The 18,574-nt window shown below is 42.2% G+C and overlaps 1 protein-coding gene across 1 annotated transcript in view; it reads right to left on the bottom strand.

Moving 5' to 3' along the window:
* Positions 1-18,204, bottom strand: part of LOC129713552 (fibrillin-1-like) — a 312,091-nt gene extending 293,887 nt beyond the window's left edge. Inside the window, exons 1-5 of the mRNA XM_055662676.1 lie at positions 17,664-18,204; positions 14,791-14,873; positions 14,469-14,567; positions 7,980-8,075; positions 4,106-4,201 (exon numbers count right to left, since the gene is read on the bottom strand). Coding sequence (XP_055518651.1) covers positions 4,106-4,201; positions 7,980-8,075; positions 14,469-14,567; positions 14,791-14,873; positions 17,664-17,836 — 547 coding nt within the window. The 5' untranslated portion in view covers positions 17,837-18,204. The remainder of the gene's footprint in view (positions 1-4,105; positions 4,202-7,979; positions 8,076-14,468; positions 14,568-14,790; positions 14,874-17,663) is intronic.
* Positions 18,205-18,574: the final 370 nt, after the last annotated feature.

An 18,574-nucleotide genomic window follows, 5' to 3' on the forward strand; every position in this document is an offset into this window, starting at 1 on the left:
TTAGAAGCCTTGGGCAAATTGAATTGTTACTTATTTTTATTTTTTATTTTTAAGGAGAGAACAATCTGCGCATGCACGGTTTAAGATTTTTTTTATAAGCCGCCTGCCTACCTTGAGTAATTACTCACGGCACGTGTCTGCGTTAGAGTTGGCAAAAATGTTGGTGGATTATAAGCTGTATGTGACAGCTGAAGGGGTGGAAGGTGAGGACAAGGAGGACTCTGTCCTTGTTACGAATGGGAGGGGGAGTAAGAGCAGAGCTGCGGGATATCGAGGAGACCCTAGTGCAGATCTGCCAAGGTTTGTCAGAGCATTCCAGCATTCTAGTGCCTGAAAATTAGTATTTTGCTGAGGAAATCAGTATTTTTTACACAGTGCCATTTTGCTAAAAAATATGTTGATTTTTTATGTGCGGTTATACCCATGTAAGAGTAGAAGAATGCATAACTTTGCTGCCAATGGACATGTCTTCTACGCACCTTAATTGACAGTGCATTCAGTGCCATCTCTTCGTATACTGCTGTTTGAACAGCTGCTTCCTGCTTTTAGCACCTGGTGGTGATGTAGAAGCCATTTTGGAAGCCTCCCTCTCCCTCCCTTCGCCATCCCTCCCTCTCTCCCCCTTGAGCCCACCCACCATTTTGTAAAATCAAGGCCAATCCCAATGTAACTGCAATCCCACTGGTAACCTTTCACCACTAGGCTTATCCAGAATTCTACCACTGCCTGAAAAATAATCAAAGGCTCAAAGAGAATTCCAAAGACTCATTGTTATACGAGAATTTTCCTGAGCAGTCTGTGACCCATAGCGCTGTGGCCATAGTGCGCTGTGTAAAGCCCATAGCGCTGTGTAAAGCCCATAGCTCTCCAGCCCGTAGCGTTATTTTTAGAACCCACAGTGCGCAGTCGACAGCTCTTCGTTTAAATTCTCACAAGTTAAACTGACAGCGCTTTGTTTAAACCTGGAGCGGGACAGACAGCCACTCTGGAGAGAAGGAATGGGTGACATTTCTGGTCGAGACCCTTCTTCAGACGGAACAGAACTCCGTATTTAAAATTCGTATTTAACAACGTACATCAGTATTCTTATCGCATTTCCGTACAAAATATGAAAAATCCGTACTACTTGGAAGCTCTGCTAGTGAAAGCCTCATCTATAATGGAAGAGGGGAACCCCCATTTCTGAAAGAATGAGGATATCTCCGATGCCCTGGTATGGAAAACCTCATCCTGGGCGCGTAGTTATATAGTTCTTGATGAGAGAGGTTCACCGATGGGCTAGGTTGTGACCTGCGCCGCGGAAGGTGGCCGAGAGAGAGAGGGAGGTGCTGCTGTAAAAAGGGGCCCCTGTGCATTCCGAGATAAGTATTGTTTTTGTTCTCTCTCGTGCCAATAAATCTGACAAGTGTGCCTTTTTTCTTTTCTACTAGTCAAATCCTTTAACCAGTTCCTTTGTAACAATACCTCAACAATAATTCTTGCTAGAATATCAATCAGTATAGAATCAGGGTCCTGCATTCCCAGGTACTGCGCTCATTAAATAAAAAAAATACAAGTTCTTACATACAATTCACAGAATGCTCACAGCATTAAAAGAGGTCAGATTCAGTTACACCAGCAGTGCAAAAGCAATCCAGCCAATCTCACTCCATCCTATCTCCAAAGTCCTGCAAAATTATTTTCTCTCAGATACTTATCTCGGAACACTCCAGTTGAATCAACCCCCACTGCTATCCTGGTGGTGCAGCCCAGGTACTAACCTTTTACCTTTTTTTTAATCCTCATGTCACTTACGTTAGTGAGACCGTATTTAGAATATTGTGTTCAATTCTAGGCACCATGTTATAGGAAAGATATTGTCAAGCTTGAAAGGGTTCAGAAAAGATTTACAAGGATGTTGCCAGGACTAGAGGGTGTGAGCTATAGGGATAGATTGAGTAGGCTGGGTCTCTATTGCATGGATCGCAGGAGGATGAGGGGATATCTTATAGAGCTATACAAAATCATGAATGGAATAGATCGGGTAGATGCACAGTCTTTTGCCCAGAGTAGGGGAATCGAGGACCAGAGGACGTAGGTTCAAGTTAAAGGCGAAAAGATTTAATAGGAATCTGAGGGGTAACTTTTTCACACAAAGGGTGGTGGGTGTATGGAACAAGCTGCCAGAGGAGTTAGTTCAGGCTGGGACTATCCCATCATTTAAGAAACAGTTAGATGGGTACATGGATAGGACAGGTTTGGAGGGATTATGGACCAAGCGCAAGCCGATGGGACGAGTGTAGCTGGGACATTGTTTGTTGGTGTGGGCGAGATGGGCCGAAGGGCCTGTTTCCACACTGTATCATTCTATGACTAATCATTCAATGTCTCTTAGTTTTGGAACAGTTTTTTTATCAACACCCACCATGGGTAACCCATCACATCAGTTTGTGCAGCACAGCATCATAATAGTGTAATCCTGACCTCCACTGTTTGGGTGAAGTTTGTACATAATTTATGAACAGATGGGTTTATTTACTAACAGATGGGCTTCCTCTGGGTGTTGTGGTTCCTTCCCTCATTCCAAAAGCACGGGAGTGATAGATTAATTGGCCACTTCAAATAAACTGCCACGTAGGTGAGTGGTAGAATCGAGAGGTGGGGAAGGAAAAGTTGGAAACATGGGAAGAATAACATTTGATTAATGTAAATGGCTGCTTGAAGGTCACCACAGAGTTGGTGGGCCATGGGAGCATTTTCATGCTCCATAACTATCGCCCTGAAAAGCCTGTATCAAGAATCCTAGCATCTCCACTATCTTTTTATAATTGAAACCCCTCATCTATGCAATCATCTTAGTGAATCATTCTGTAACCTTTCTGAAGCAGTCACAATCTGCCTAGAATGTGGCGCCCAGGACTCAATGCTCCACTCCAGTAGTGGCTAAACCAGTATATTATAAACAATTGGCGACGCATATGACAATAGATGCTGGAACCCTGAGCAAAAAATAGTGCTGGAGGAATTCAGCAAATTCATGCAGCTTATGTGGATAGGCTTCCAGGTCATGACCCTTCCCCAGGCTGATAGAAGTGAGGGAAATCTGGAAAAGAAGGGGGGTGGAGAAAAGCTTGGCAAGTGATAGTTGGATACAATTGAGGTGAGAGTCATTGGGAAATAGGTGGAAAAGGCTAGAGGTGATAGAGACAAGGGGCTACAAACAAGAATAGAAATGTAAACGTGAAATGCAAAATGATATTAGCCTGACCCAATGAGTTCCTCCAGCATTTTGATTTTTGCTTTTTAAAAGTTTATTCTGACTCCCTTGCTCATGTTCATCCATCAAGTTATAATCCCAGGATCCAATTTTTTATTTATTTATTTATTTATTTTTTAAATGTGTACCAACTAGTGCAGTTTTCAACAAAATTTGCATTTACTCTGGCTCTAGCTATTTTTGTTTAATCTGATATCGCCTTTTCTCATCTTCCCTATCAAAATGTAACAATTTACTTTCTCTTGATAGAGGGATTGAAAATTATTGGTCATCTATCATTCCAGCTTCTGCCAATGATTTATATCCTGAGATGCAGCTTGTGCACAACTGCTGGACAACATTCAGAGAAACTTTGGATCGTCTCCCTACCCAAGGGAATGGTGTTTCCCTTTTCAACACCATTAAAAGGCAATCACTTAACATGTCAATCTAATTTTATCAGCTCATTTAAAAGGGATCTTTGCCTCCAAAATAAATAGACCAATATTTAAAGAGAAATTTGAAACATTCAGGGGTATGTAGAGGATAGATTGGGGCATTAAAATGGATTGATCTTTGAGATTTGTACAAATACTCTCAGCTAAATGTGCTCCATTAACTTTTACAAAAATAACATGGTTCATATAGTTCTTCTAACATTATCCCAGTCACATTTCAAATGAAGAAATTATTGATTGCTTCGAATAGTCAGTCAACAGCTATTCACCATTATTCTCATCAAATAACAGGAGCCAACATACTCAAAATGCAATGTTGCAAATAGCAATAATAAGGCAACAGCAAATAAAATGGAAAATTATCATATACGATGTACTTTTTACTGCTGCTTATTGCATGAAAATGCTCTACCTCTTTCACATTGTGCTCCTGTAAATCCATATGTACATGCACAACGATTGGGAGCGACGCATCTTCCGTTATTCAAACAACCTTTCTCACAGGTAGCTGAAAAATATAATTTTAAATAAACAAGATTTGTTTAATATCGGTTCCATTTTACAAATAAGCGTGTCTGCATACTTTAGCCATGCACGTTTTCCAAAATATTAAGTCCCAGGTATATGCAGTTCAAAATTGCATGTTTAAATAAGGAAGCCAACCATGATTGGTCTGAGGTACACAAAAATGCTGGAGAAACTCAGCAGGTGCAGCAGCATCTATGGAGCGAAGAAAATAGGTAACGTTTCGGGCCGAAACCCTTCTTCAGACTTCATGATTAGTCTGATATTGTTTGGTTGATATGCACAACTTATATATATTTATTTTGTAAAGTTGATGTATCAGTGGAAGTATTGAAAGAGATTTTTAATAATTAACTATTTGATCATTAGCCACGCAACACACACTGCACTTACTGAGATTGAGTGTTTTATAATGCAGACTCCAAACTTTTACAACAAATGGGAACAAAGGAGAGGTTGGACAGACAAGGACTTTATTCGTCGGAGTACAGAAGGTTAAAGGGTGATCTTACAGGGCTGCATAAAACAAAAACATGAATAGGTAGAGTGCCTCGCCAAAAGTCAATGATCCTTTCTTCTTTTTTGTTATTTTTAGTATGTGTTACAAGTATGTTTTAGTGTTCCTTGGTTTCTTTTATGTGGGGGCTAGGGGTTGGGGGTAACTTTTTCCAATCGATTTCTTTCCATATCGTATCTCAGTCCCCACTGCGGCCTAACATCTTGGAGTTGGCGGCCTTTCCTGGAGAAATACCGCGGGAGTCTGCGGGACTTTAACATCGCAAAGCTTGCGATTCCTTTGCTGGGGATCGAAGCTCCAACCGCGGGTCCTGTGGACTTTAACATCATGAAGCCCGCGGTCTCTGGTAAGAAGAGGCCGATTCGGGAGCTCCATGCCACGGAAAGAGTTTCAACCGCCCCAACGCGAGAGTTTAGATCACCCCGACAGGGGGCTTCGATCGTCGGCTGTGGGGGCTTTGATCGCCCCGCCAGCTGACGGTTTGACTGCCCCGACCGCGGGAGAACAAAGTGGAAGAAGATTTAACTTTATTGTCTTCCATCACAGTGAGGAATGTAGAATTCACTGTGGTGGATGTTTATGTTAACTTTTATGCAGTTGTGTCTTGTTGCTTTTCACTTGGTATGGCTGTATGGTAACTCAAATTTCACTGTACCTTAACTGGTATATGTGACAATAAACTGTCCTTGAAACCTTTAACCTGATTAAGGAAATCAAGAACCAGAGGATATAGGTGTAACAGGAACCCAAACAGTATCTTTTTTTTCACACCGAGGTTGGTGGTTATGTTCAACCAGCTGCTAGAGGAGGTAGTTGAGGCAGGTACTATAACAGCATTTAAAAGACATTTGGACAGGTACACGGATAGGAAGGTATTAGAGGGATATGGGCCAAACATTGGCAGGTGGGACTAGTGTAAATGGGGCATAGTGGTCAGCACAAACAAGTTGGGCCAAAATAAATGTTCCCACAACAGAGGATGAAAAGACACAATCACTCCAATCACCAATACATGATTCTGTAATCCCTAGCTGATCTGTGTAGAAAAGGGTAATGGGGTAGTCCTAGAACAATAGATTTAATATTACATGGGGATGTATAGCAGAAATATAGACAAATAAAGTTGAAATGAACAAATAGAAAAATAATGGAAAGAAGGATAGCTGTCAAGTTATTCATGTTCATACCATTGGGTTGTAAGCTGCCCAGGCAGAATACAAGGTGCCATGCCTCCTGTTTGTGTGGGCTGGCAATGAAGGGAGGGACAGGACAGAAAGGTCAGTATGAAATGGAAGTTAAAACGGTTAGCAACTGAGAGGAAGCCAGTAGGCATTGGCAGACCAAGCTTAAGTGTTCAGCAAAGCAATCACTGAGCCTACGATGTACAGGAGACCAAATCAGGAAAACACGATACAGTAGATTAGGTTAGTGTAGCTGCACATTAACCTATGTCTTTCCTGGAAGGATTGTTGGGGAAAAGGTGAGGGAGGAGGTATAGAGACAAGCTGTTACAGGGGAAAGAGAGTGGTTGGGTGGGAATGAATGACTGAACAAAGGAGTTGAAGAGAGAGAAATCTCTCCGAAAGGGGGTAGAGATGGATAGATGCAAGTAGTGGTGCAATCATGTTGGAGGAGACTAAAATGTCGGAGTATAATGCTTTGGATGCAGAATACTGGTGGGGTGAAAGGTAAGGATCAGGAGAACTCCATCCTTGTTGTGTCTGTGGTTGAAGTGGGAGCGAGAGCATTACTACAGGACACTGAGGAGATGCAGGTGAGGAATCCATCTATGACAGCCGAGAGAAACCACGTTCACTAAAGAATGAGGACATTCCGGATGTCCTCGAATGTAGCATCTCATCTTGGGAGCAAATGCGATGGAGACGGACAAATTGAGAGTAGGGGAGAGCATCTTTGCAAGAGGCAAGATGGGAAGTCCAGATAACTATGAGTTAGGTTTTTAGTCAGTCGTCAGTCAATAGTCTGTCCCATAATGGAGACAGAGCTATCAATAAAGGAGAGGTGTCAGAGATAGTCTAGGTGAATTTGCGGGCAGGGTGGAAGTTAGCGGAGAAGCTAATGAAATCAATGTTCTACACTGGTGCGGGAGGCAGCCTCGATTTGGTCGTCAAAGTAGTGGAAAAAGAGTTGAAGGATGGTGCCAGTGTACATCTGGACAAAGACTATTTGTCATAACCAACAAATGGCAGGCATAACTGGGGCTCATGGCTACACCTTTAACTTGGAGAGAGAGGAGTTGAAAGATAAGTTGTTGAGCTTGAGGACAAGTTCAGCCAGTCGGAGGAGCATGTTAGGAGAGCAAAATTGGTTGGGTCTCCATTCAAGGAGGGTTTTAAGGCCATCCTGGTGGGCCATGAAGATTTAGAGGGACTCGATGTGCATGGTAAAGATGAAGAAATGGGGGCCTAGAAATGGAAAGTTATTGAATAGTTGAAGGTGTCTCGGATGTAGGCTAGTAGGGGCTGGACAATGAGGCAGGCAGTGTAGGGCTGGGGAAACGTTAAGGCTGGAGGCTGCAGAGGACAGATCAACAGAGAGAGCAGAAAAAGTCTGGTAGATGATGGCCCAGTGTTCATCTGTGTGGTCATGGTCAACGGTTAGGTATGAGCAGATATTCAAAAGCTGCCGCATCGCCTCAGCATAGTGGAGGTCGCCTTGCAGACTACAATGTCGCCTTCCTTATCAACGGGTTTAGGAAGAATTTTGGGAATGTTGGAAAGTGAGCGATGGGCTGTGCATTGACGGTGAGATCTGAGTGGGTAAGGCGAGTTGAGAAGTCAAGACGGTTGATGTTGCATCAGCAATTGAAAATAAAAAGGGCCAGAGAGGGAAGGCCAGCAGGTGGAATCTAAGATGAGGAGGAATGCTGGAGAGGGGAAAAGGGGTAGTCACTGGAGAGACAAGGACTCCTTACCAGAGGTAAAGGCCCGAAGGCAGGGGTGACAGAAGAGCTTTACATCATGGAGGGTGAGGGTGCTAGGGTACAAAGGTATGGCCTCTAGAGGACTGACAGATCTGTATTGGAAGGAGGGAGGTTGGCGGGGAGGGGGGGTTGAAAACACGAGGGATATGGATCACGTGCAGGCATAAGAATTGGTCTCGGCATCATGTTTGGCATAGACACTGTGGGCCTAAGGGCCTATTCTTGAGCTATACTGTTCTAATATCTAATATATGGAACTTCATCAGTAAAGATATCAAAAAAGCCTGCAGTAATACTCACGCTGTCCACAGTGTGTCCCAATAAACCCCTTCTGACACATACAATGATCCTCAGCACAAGAGCCACCATTCATGCATCTAATGTTGCACTGCTGGACTGTAATAAAAAAGTTATTTAGGACAGAACATAATCAAACTATTTCAACATCTTCATGGATTTGAAAACATAAATGTTAAATACAAATTAAAATGAAATCAAAATATAAAACAGTAACCATTTTGCACCAAATCAGTAGCATTTAGCTTAAAAGGAGCATGATAAACTACATTGATAAGATGTATATGAACATGTGCATTTAAATAGGCTAGTCCCAGGCAAGCTCCAAAAGTAGACATTGATGTTTCTGTCCTAACTTGCCTAAAATAATATAAACAGTTTGAGCTTTAGGCTTCACTAAGTCAGTCAATATTATATGACCACCCATACACCTTTATTCTCAAATTAGGCAGTTCCAAGTTGCCAAATACAATTTTCTAAGACTCATCGCTGATCAGGAATAAAAGTTTAAGCATTAAGGATTTACTTGTACAAGACAATGAGAAGTAAATTGCTATAACCCAGGTTAACTAACTACAAATATATGCACACACCATAGTCAATGCTCAAAGAAATCCCATTGCCAGATGGCATCAGCTTTCCCACAAGGAGGTAGTGGTATCACTAAATAGCAATCAAGATCTTAATTAAAAGGAGCAGTGAAAAATAACAAACTTTCAACTTTAAGTGGCCAGAGAGCGGCTTTGAAAAATGCTCTGAAGATGCTGTTGACTAACTTCTTGTAACCTAGCCGAGGAACAAATACTGCAACCACAGGGAGAAAGGTGGATTGGAGATGGAAATCCAGCAGGTCACAAATCTGAGGATTTATTAGGGAAAAAGTTGGATAGCATATATTAAAGTCTATCTATCCTAAGGTTATGAAACAAACAAACAGCAGACAGTGGAGACTCACTTGGCGTAAATGCAGATTTAATCTGCTTCGCCAAATTCCAACTGACATGCTCCTGCCAAAAAAACACATTTTCCTACATCAGTGCATTCCTCCTCTGTTACGCTGCAGCAAAAAAAGTCATTTCTTGGGTTCAAAAGAAGTACTGTTTATGTAAACATAAGTGTTCCCAACATAACCATAGGAAATATTTTTTTTAATGAAATTTGCACATCACACAATTTCCTGTTTAGAAAATGATAAAATCCTTTGTTCGATTACTTAAACTTAATGAAAATAATACTTACATTGTTAGCAATGCACATTATATACTACAATATACAAAATATTGGCAATATTCACCAAAACTGAATACAAGATACAGGGTGGCATGACGGTACAGCAGTAGAGTTGCTGCCTGACAGCGCCAGAAACCTAGGTTCAATCCTGACTATGGGTGCTGTCTGTACAGAATTTGTATGTTCTCCCCGTGACCTGCATGGGCTTTCCCAGGGAGGTCCGGTTTCCTTCCACACTCCAAAGACCTACAGGTTTGTAGACAAATTGGCTTGGTAAAATTGTAAATTGTCCGTAAGTGTAAGAAAGTTAGTGTGTGGGGATCTCCAGTCAGCGTGGCCAAAGGGCCTGTTTCTGCGCTGTATCTCTAAACTAAACTAAAGATATGCTTTGCAGCATAGATGGCCATTTAAAATTTCTGTAAATTTATACAACAATGGCTGTAACAGAATCATTATATTCCAAGTCCATTCCTATCAACAGTTTCACCAGTATTGTAAATAATACAACATAATTTCAGAAGCTTAGGATCAGTTAAATTGTCAGTCAGTTAATGATCAAATAGAGGGAGTTTTCTGTTTGAGTATATTATTCACTGAGAATTAGACTATTCAACAAGAGCCATCAACACTCATTTTAAGTTCAGGCATTTTAAGTTTCTTATAAAACATTCAGTAATGCGTCATGTCAGGCAGTGCAATGCTCAATGCAAAGGCATGGCACGTTTATTTTGGTCAGGATAGTTGTTTAGTACAGTAAACCCTCGTTATAACAGATCATTGGGGGCGGGAGGAGATTGTGTCCATTATTGCAAATTATCCATTATAACAGAGTACGGTATTATCATTGTATATAGTTGAAACAAAGAACTGCAGATGATGGTTAATACACAAAGTGCTGAAGCAACACAGCAGGTTAGGCTGGAGAATATGATTAGGTGATGTCGGGACCCTTCTTCAGACTGATTGAGGTAGTTTCATCTCAAAACTAGGCACTGACGCCGCTGGTCTGAACCAGCAAGACCCTTTTCTGGTGACATCATGACTGTTGTAACTCACATTGTAGCCTCTGTGGGCAGCGCCAATGACAACACGCACTGTCACTGTGGGGCTTGCTCCCCTCACACCTGCTGCCGCTTCAGGTGGAGTATGCCAGCAACTCGGGGAGGGGGTGGGGGGGGGGAAGGAGGTGGAGGCTGCAGTGGGTGGAAGGGTAAAAAAAAGGCCAAGTGGACAAAGCAATGGGAGGAAGCAGCGGCGGTCGAAGTGAGGGCTATAAAAACCCAGTGAGATGGTGCGAGCCAGGGGTGGGTCAGCAAGTCCATCTGCTATATCCAAAATCTGTTATAAACTAAACGTACATTAACTTGAGGATTTACTGTATTATTAAATATACCCATCATTCTTTTTCCCTTATTAAATCCTAATTCAACAGCAATATAAGTGTAGCTCAGAGTTGGGTCAATAACAGAAAAGATGTGAGGTATTGCAGATCAGAGCCAGTTCAGGTTGGCTGTGATTGAGACGGATTATAATTTTGTACCAGAATAATTTTCTAATTTATATGGTGTCTTTAAGCATTGCAAATATCCCTAGGTTCTTAAGAGTTATCAAAAGCATTCCAAAATTATACAACCACAGAATAAAATGTATACAAATAATGTGGAACATGTAGTCACTTACTATTAAAACACAATAGAAACAGGATGAAGTTTATTTAAGGCAATGCCAAATTTCTGAGTGGTGCTGTGGAAATTAAGGTAAAGTCACGGGACAGTTTCTTTTCTCAACACCAGGAGGTAGCAGTAATCCAAGGTCAAGCATTTGTCAAAAAAAGTAAAACCGAAAAGGAATCATCACATTATGTAATGGATTTATTGAATTACATTGAAATATTACACAGAAACAAGTCACTCCCACCTAGCCTTTACTAACGTTCACCTAACCTTTACACTAAAAAGTGAGCATGATACAGCAAAGAAAGAAGCCCCATGTGGACTTGCTACCCTGCCCACAACACTATTGTATCCACCTCAGTTAATCTTGTATGCCTTGGCAATTCAAGTACTTATCAACCTACTTGTGCTCCCAAGAGTAAACCCTACTACCTTTTCAGACAGTGTATTCCAGACTCCAAATCCAAAAGACTTTTACTCCCCACCCCCCATATTATACACCACTTTCAGGTCAACCTTCTCAGCTTCACAAAATACAAACCCACCCTATCCAGTCCCTCCTTATAAATAAAAAGGCTCCATTCCAGGGGAATCTACTCTATATCCGCTCCAGCATAATCAAATCCTTCCTATAGCATGACAATGAACTGCACAAAATACTCCAGGCCTCGAGTTAAACGTCACCTCCCCCCCCTTACACTCGGTTATAGGGGACAATCAGTAATAATGGACACCATTCTTCTTCCTTATTTTTCTAAAACTTTCCTATCCATGTAGCTGTTCAATTGTCCCTTAAATTATGTTATTTTAGCCGAGTAATATTCTTATTAAATCTTTCCCTTCATTTTAAACCTTTGCCCACTAGATCTTGCTTCCCCAACCCTGGGAAAAAGATTGTATGCATTCAACCTATCCATGCCCCTCATGATTTTATACCTCTGTAAGATCACCCCTCCTGTGCTCCAAGGAATTAAATCACAGCCTGCCTAATCTCTCCCTTAAGTCAGTCTCTCGAGTCCTGCCACATCCTCAAATCTTTTCTGCACTCTTTCCAGCTTAATGGTATATTTCCTATAGCAGGGTGACAAAAAACCAAACACAATACATCAACTACAGCATCACCGTCTTATAGATATGCAATATAAAATCCTAATTTATTTACTCAATGTCATTACCGACAAAGGACAGCATGTCAAAAGCCTTCTTCCCCACAATGTCCATCTGTGATGCCACTTTCAGGGGATTATGTACTTGTACTCCTCGGTTCCTATTTTACAACATTACCCTGGGCCCTACCATCACTGTGAATATCCTACCCGAAACATCTCACACTGATCCGAATTAAAATTCTATTTGTTACAGCCTACTTATCAAGAGAATTTTGTAATATTCTCTTCACTATCTACGATACCATCTATTTTGGTGTAAATTACAAACTTAAGTAAAAATGCCTTATACTTTCTCATCCAAATCATTGTTATAGATGACAAACATCAAAGGGCCAACCTCTGAAACACACAACGTCAGGGTCTTCCACTCTGACACATCCCCCTCTGCTTCCTACCACCAAGTTAATAATGCATCTGATTATAGGCACAAAATGCTGGAGTAACTCAGCAGAACAGACAGCATCTCTGGAGAGAAGGAATGGGTGACTTTTCGGGTCGAAACTCTTCTTCAGACCGAGTTACTCTAGCATTTTTGTGTCTACCTACGATTTAAACCAGCATCTGCAATTTTTTCCTACACATCCTATGCATCCAATTAGCTAGTTTTTCCTGATTCAGACCATCCAGAATAAGCTGCCATGACAAATTTGATCAAAGGCCTTGCTGAAGACCATAAAGACTAGTCATTTGTCCCTGCCATTTTCCCAGCATATCAATCTCATTAGATCCATTCATCTTTCCCCTCATTTCCCCTGTATCTCTTCAATTTATTCTCTCAGATACTCATCAACTCTGATTCTTTTACAAGACCTCATGATATACACTAGCCAGTTAACCCATCTTTGGATTGCGAGGAAAGTGGAGCACCAGAAAAAAATCCACATAACAGAGGTAATTTGGAAACTCTACATAAACAGCGACCAAGGTCAGAATCGAACCCAGATCTCTGGAGTGGCGAGATCACAATGCTAACTTGCTTTTTTTTTTTTTTTAAAGTAGGAATGCCATCCTCTTTCCTACAGCTAACATCAAGTTGACTGGTTTCGAGGCAATAGAGCAACAGACACGAGACAGGAAAAAACTGAAAAGAGGAAGAGAGGTGGGGGTCCAGGGGGCATTGACCCCTGGTAGGATTCCAAGGAGCAATGTCCCTGGCAGGGGTAAAAAGGGGTAAGACCCCTTTATGCAGAATTTTTTTGATAATTGTACCTTGAAATGACACTGTTTTCTTGCCCGTTTACCCTTAATTTCTCGCAGGGTGTTCCCCGCTCACACTCACAGGGTACCCCTCACTGCTCACACTCAGTACCCCCCCCACTGCACACACTCATAGGGACCCCCCCCTTACCTTTGCTCGCTCACAGACCCCCCCCCCCTCACTGCTCACAGGAAACCCCTCACCTTTGCTCACTCACAGGGACCCTCTCACTGCTCACTCACAGGGACATCCCCTCATCTTTACTCACACTCAGAGACTTCCCCCCTCTGCTCACCAGGGCTCACACACGCTTCCTCTACTTGCTTTAAAACACTTATTGACACCGACAAGGCCCCCGGCCCTGCAGCCGCGTCCCAGCCCAGTGTCCATTCTCCCGCTGCCCTATCCTGGGGACGCCGCTACCCTCGCTCCCAGCCCCTCGCTCCACCAGGCCTCGCATTTACCCCGCCTCCCTTCTCCAATCACCGCTCTCTATCCTCAATCCCGGCCTCCCACTTCCAGAGATAACATGGAAACTCCACAAACTCTGACCGATGCCTCCTTCCTCCAATCATTGTGCTGAATCATCATGTACCGTCCCCCCCACTGCCTGCTGACCATCGTCCTTCTCGTCCAATCGGCGCCCTCAATCATCAGTCCCACCCCACTGTCTCACAGAAAGTAATTTATAGATCTGGAGAGATTTCAATTTTTTTTGACGAATATCAAAATCCGCCTAAATCTGTGGGTCCGCGGAGAAATCTCATGCCGGTTCAAAAAAGGGCAAGCTAAAAAGGTTTATGTGCAAACAAACTTGCATCAACCTTTCATTTTCATGACATTGTGTCATTTCTAAGCAATTCACAATTAATACAACATGTGAAGTGCAGTCACTGTTATAATTATGAAAAATGGCAACCATGACAATAACAAAATATTCTGTTTTTATTTTAGTTAACAGAATATCGTCATGGAATCTTTTGCTTTTATCCAAGGTGGCTGATAGAGCCTTAATGCTCAAACAGTGGAGGGTGAATTGTTAAACTATCCTTAATCTGCTTCACACAATCAGCCTAAATTTTAATATTCAAGTTTCAAAAACAGGCTTGGACCCGATTCAGAGTCAACTGAAACATTGCAAACATCAGCAACACAAAGTTAACCATTCATAAAAATAAAAATAAAAAAGAATTGTTTCATGAACAAATCAAAGTTAACTCACTTGATTTTGAACCACAGGTGGGTGCTATCTGACCATTTGGGCACGTACAGATGTTTGGTCGTGAACAAAACCCATCGCCACACGAGTTCCTGCAAATTGCTGAAATAAGGAAAAAGCGCATCTAAATGCAACTCCTTGCTTAAGATTCCTTATACAAAATAATATTAAATTACAAAATCCAATACAGATTATAATAATGAAATCCTCTAGGATTTCCTTAAATGCATTCTTCTCTATTAACACTGCGGTTTAATCAAAGTTGTTTGGCCTCTGGCATTCAGTTATTACCATCTGCTAACCCATTCTTCATTTTCTCACTTACGGACAATACATTGATTTCCTCCCGGCAACGTTTTCCATCCTGGGCAGCAATATGAATGGAAACGTGATCCACAGACATTCGGCCTAAAAAAAAGTAAACTAATTAACCAATTTTCAAAGGTATTTTATCGTCACATGTACCAATTAAGGTACAGTGTAATTTGTATTACCATACAGCCATACTAAAAAAGCAGCAAGATACACAACTACATAAAAGTTAACATAAGCATCCACCACATCGGATTTCCCACATTCCTCACTGTGAGACATGTTATTCTAAGTTTAAACTAATCAACTTTAAATGTGCATCAGCATTGCTGGATATATAATCAGAATGATAATGCAATTTTACCAATGACAATCTATGTTTTGGGAACATGCATGAAAGTCCAATTCCTTGGAAAATCACCGACAGAAAATCTGTTATATCACACATTTTAAATCTTTCATCTCCGCCTTTAATCTAGATCTGTGCCCCGAGCAATTCAAAGCGGCCAGTTGTCATTCTTATGGCATGAACAACTGAAATGTGCAGAGGTTAATGCATTAAGGCACCCATTAGCCTTAGAAAACACCTCGTTACTCGCACTGACTCTGTAATAGGAAAGGCCTGATTACTTCAAGAAAGCATCATGACTGAGGCTCAAATCATGAAGAAATCACAACGGCCTACTCAAGTACATTTTTAAACTTTCAGACATTCAAATAATATGCAAGCTGTGATATTGCATTAAAGGAACGGGAAATGGAAACAAATAATTTAAGCATTCATAGCAGTCCAATGATCTACTATGGAAATTAAGATCATGAATACAAGTTTTCAATTAAGCCACACTACAAGAATCCAACTTCCCCACTGGTGGAAAGTGTTCTAAAATAAGCCTTTGTCCAATTGTCATGTTCGTGGTCGGCTAGGCTACAAAACCAGTGGTCAATAATTGTCTGCTACAAACTTGATCAAAGTCCCTTCAAATTTAATTAGTTGTCCAACTGAATAAAATGATCTTGCATATGTGTAGGAAGGAACTGTAGATGTTGGTTTAAACCGAAGATAAACACAAAAAGCTGCATCAGGCAGCATCTCTGGAGAAAAAGGAATAGGTGACGTTTCGGGACGAGACCCTTCTTCTGACAGCGTCAGGGGGAAAGGAAACGAGAGATATAGACGGTGATGTAGAGAGATATAGAACAACTGAATGAAATATATGCAGATCCGATAAAGCACTGCACAAATGCAACCTTTGCAAGTAGACGCTCGTTGGACGGTCGGGCCCATGTCTACTCCGAAAAAAAATGACACGTCTAATTTAATTTGCCTTCCTTCGCTTTCGTTCATATTTACTTTAAATTTAGAAAAATAGTTCTGAATGGAAGCTTCTGTATATCAAGACCACGCACTCCAATCCAAGACAGTCTATTTGTTTTTGACGTGTAATCGAATGTTCAGAAGTTGATCGACTGCAAATCCAGCACCATCAAATTGAACTGGTTTCATTAAAACTTGAAAATTTTAGTGAATCGGCAACTTAAACATTGTGGTGGCGTAAGAGAATGAAAGTTTTTCACCTACAATCTTTATTACATTTAATCTTGAGCAAGCGATATAACACTAAAGTTTCGTTAGTTTTTACTGAAAATATCGTCAGTGTGTTGAACGTGCAAGACGCGCTCACTTTCATTTCCATTTTCAGCCCAAGGTGGTGAAGCTGAATCCCGGTCCTTTCCCATCGGTTCCAGCCTGCGGAATATGACTGCAAACTGCATCCAGAGAACAAACCAACTACTGTATTGCGAGCTCGATGGGAAATATTACCGTCACCACAACCCTTCCTGCAGTTTCTGCACCGATGTTTCATTTAACCCGCACAAGCAGAACTTTCCCTTTACTGGCAATCCATCGCCAGCTCCAAAACCAACTTCCTTTACTGTGAAGCTCGGGGAATATGAACACCTTTACAAACCACTACTGTATTGCGAGCTCGATGGGAAATATTACCGTCACCAAACCCTTCCTGAGACAGAATAAGTCTGTGTAAGCAGAGCACTTTAAACGCTATTTCTTAGACCTGGCACATTTGCAACAACGTTTGCAAAAATTAATAAAAAACACTTCAAATTAAACCACCACAGCTCTTTCACGAGGATGCAATGAAGCTGCGAATAGAAACCAGCCCGGGCGATCAACGGCAAGGAATGGAAACGTGTGTAACGTTCAATGTTCGGAATAACTTGTTATCGCCAAATGAAATATGACGCTTTGCCTAACGTTATCGGACTACGGGGATTTTCACGGCGGCACCCGATGTTGCATTTAAACCCGGAGACCAGTTGCAGAGTGGAAGGCGTGAAATGCTTCCAGCGCACTGCAATCCATCGACTAAGGGGTTAAAAGTCTACACTGAGGCAGAGGTGCAAGCGGGGAGCTGCCCCGTACCTCCACCTCCCTGCAGCTTCCCTTATGCTGAGGAAAGGGGAAAAATACGGCAACAGATCTGCTGATGTGGAAATGTACCAATTCAAGGAAAACTTTGGCCAAACATCATGTCCCTCAGCAACAACTCCTCCCGACCACAGTTGTATTCGCTGCTGTAGTCTTTTTTTAAAATAAAACTTTCATTAATGCACCATACGCGCCAAGTCGTTTTTAAACAGAAATTGTATGGTTTTAATTAAAGTCTGCTTTGACGTCTATCCTACATTTTGCTGCGCACAGCGCAACATTTCTACTCCAGTTTCGACCCATGCCATGGTCATTCTCTGGGGATTAAAATGTCTCATTTACATTACTTTTTCGGGCAGAGGAAGAATATAGAAGTTAACAATCATGCAGCGAAGACGACTTTTATTTTCTTAAAAAGTAACGGTAATATTTACCCTTTCAGTGCATCCTGGTTTGATCCTAGTCTTCGTGACCTGCTTGTATTCTTCTGGTTGTTGAGCCTCGCAGCATCTGGATCTTCCTCTGCCGCACCTACACTTGTCTGCACCGCAATGTATAAAAACGTTGTAAATCCCACGTAAACCCTCAGCAGCCACCGAATCCACATAATGTAGTCGGGGCTGGGCTCCCTCCCGTCTCAACCAAACACTCCGTGCTCCACGGGAGAGAGGGAGGGGGATGCTAAACACAGCTTGATTTCAGCGACTTACACCTCAGGCAAAAATCAAATTTTAAAAAGAACGTCCTCAAATATCCTTCAAAAACGAACCGAGGGATAAGTTTAGAATTTTTATAAAAGTTTATATAAACACTTTCCGTTCAGTTGCAATTGACAGGGGATAAAACATGTGGAAGTTAAACTATTTTAATCGGTTTAAAAAGCAGCCTCAGCCTCCGGGCTGCCTCGTTGATTGCGGGCGTTCGCTCGCGAAGCGGCTGCTGCACTGCATGGACTTCTGCTGCGCGGGAGTCGGCTCGCGCCCCGCTGCCTCCACTCCCCTACCAACCGCCACCTCCCACTTTGCCGCGCGACGCCCTCCGGCCGCTGCGCGCGCTGCTCTCGCGAGAAGCCGCGGCGAACGCGGGCTGCGAGGAGGAGGTGTCGACGGCGGCGCCCTCCTGTCGGTGGCAGGGGATCGGGTTTGAAGTTGCCCAGGGAAAATTAAACATCCATCGCAGGGCTGGCAGAGAATGTTACGAGGCAAGTTCGTTTTCGGACTCTTACATGCAAGTGCTATCTGCCCCCGAGCAGTTTATTAAACATAATACATTCAACAGCAGGTGTCCCATTCGATAGAGCGCTCTATTGTCGATCACACGACGCCGCCCTCGATTCGGGAAAGGT

This window comes from Leucoraja erinacea, chromosome 36, assembly GCF_028641065.1.
Source record: "Leucoraja erinacea ecotype New England chromosome 36, Leri_hhj_1, whole genome shotgun sequence".
In the NCBI taxonomy this organism is placed as follows: Eukaryota; Metazoa; Chordata; class Chondrichthyes; order Rajiformes; family Rajidae; genus Leucoraja; species Leucoraja erinaceus.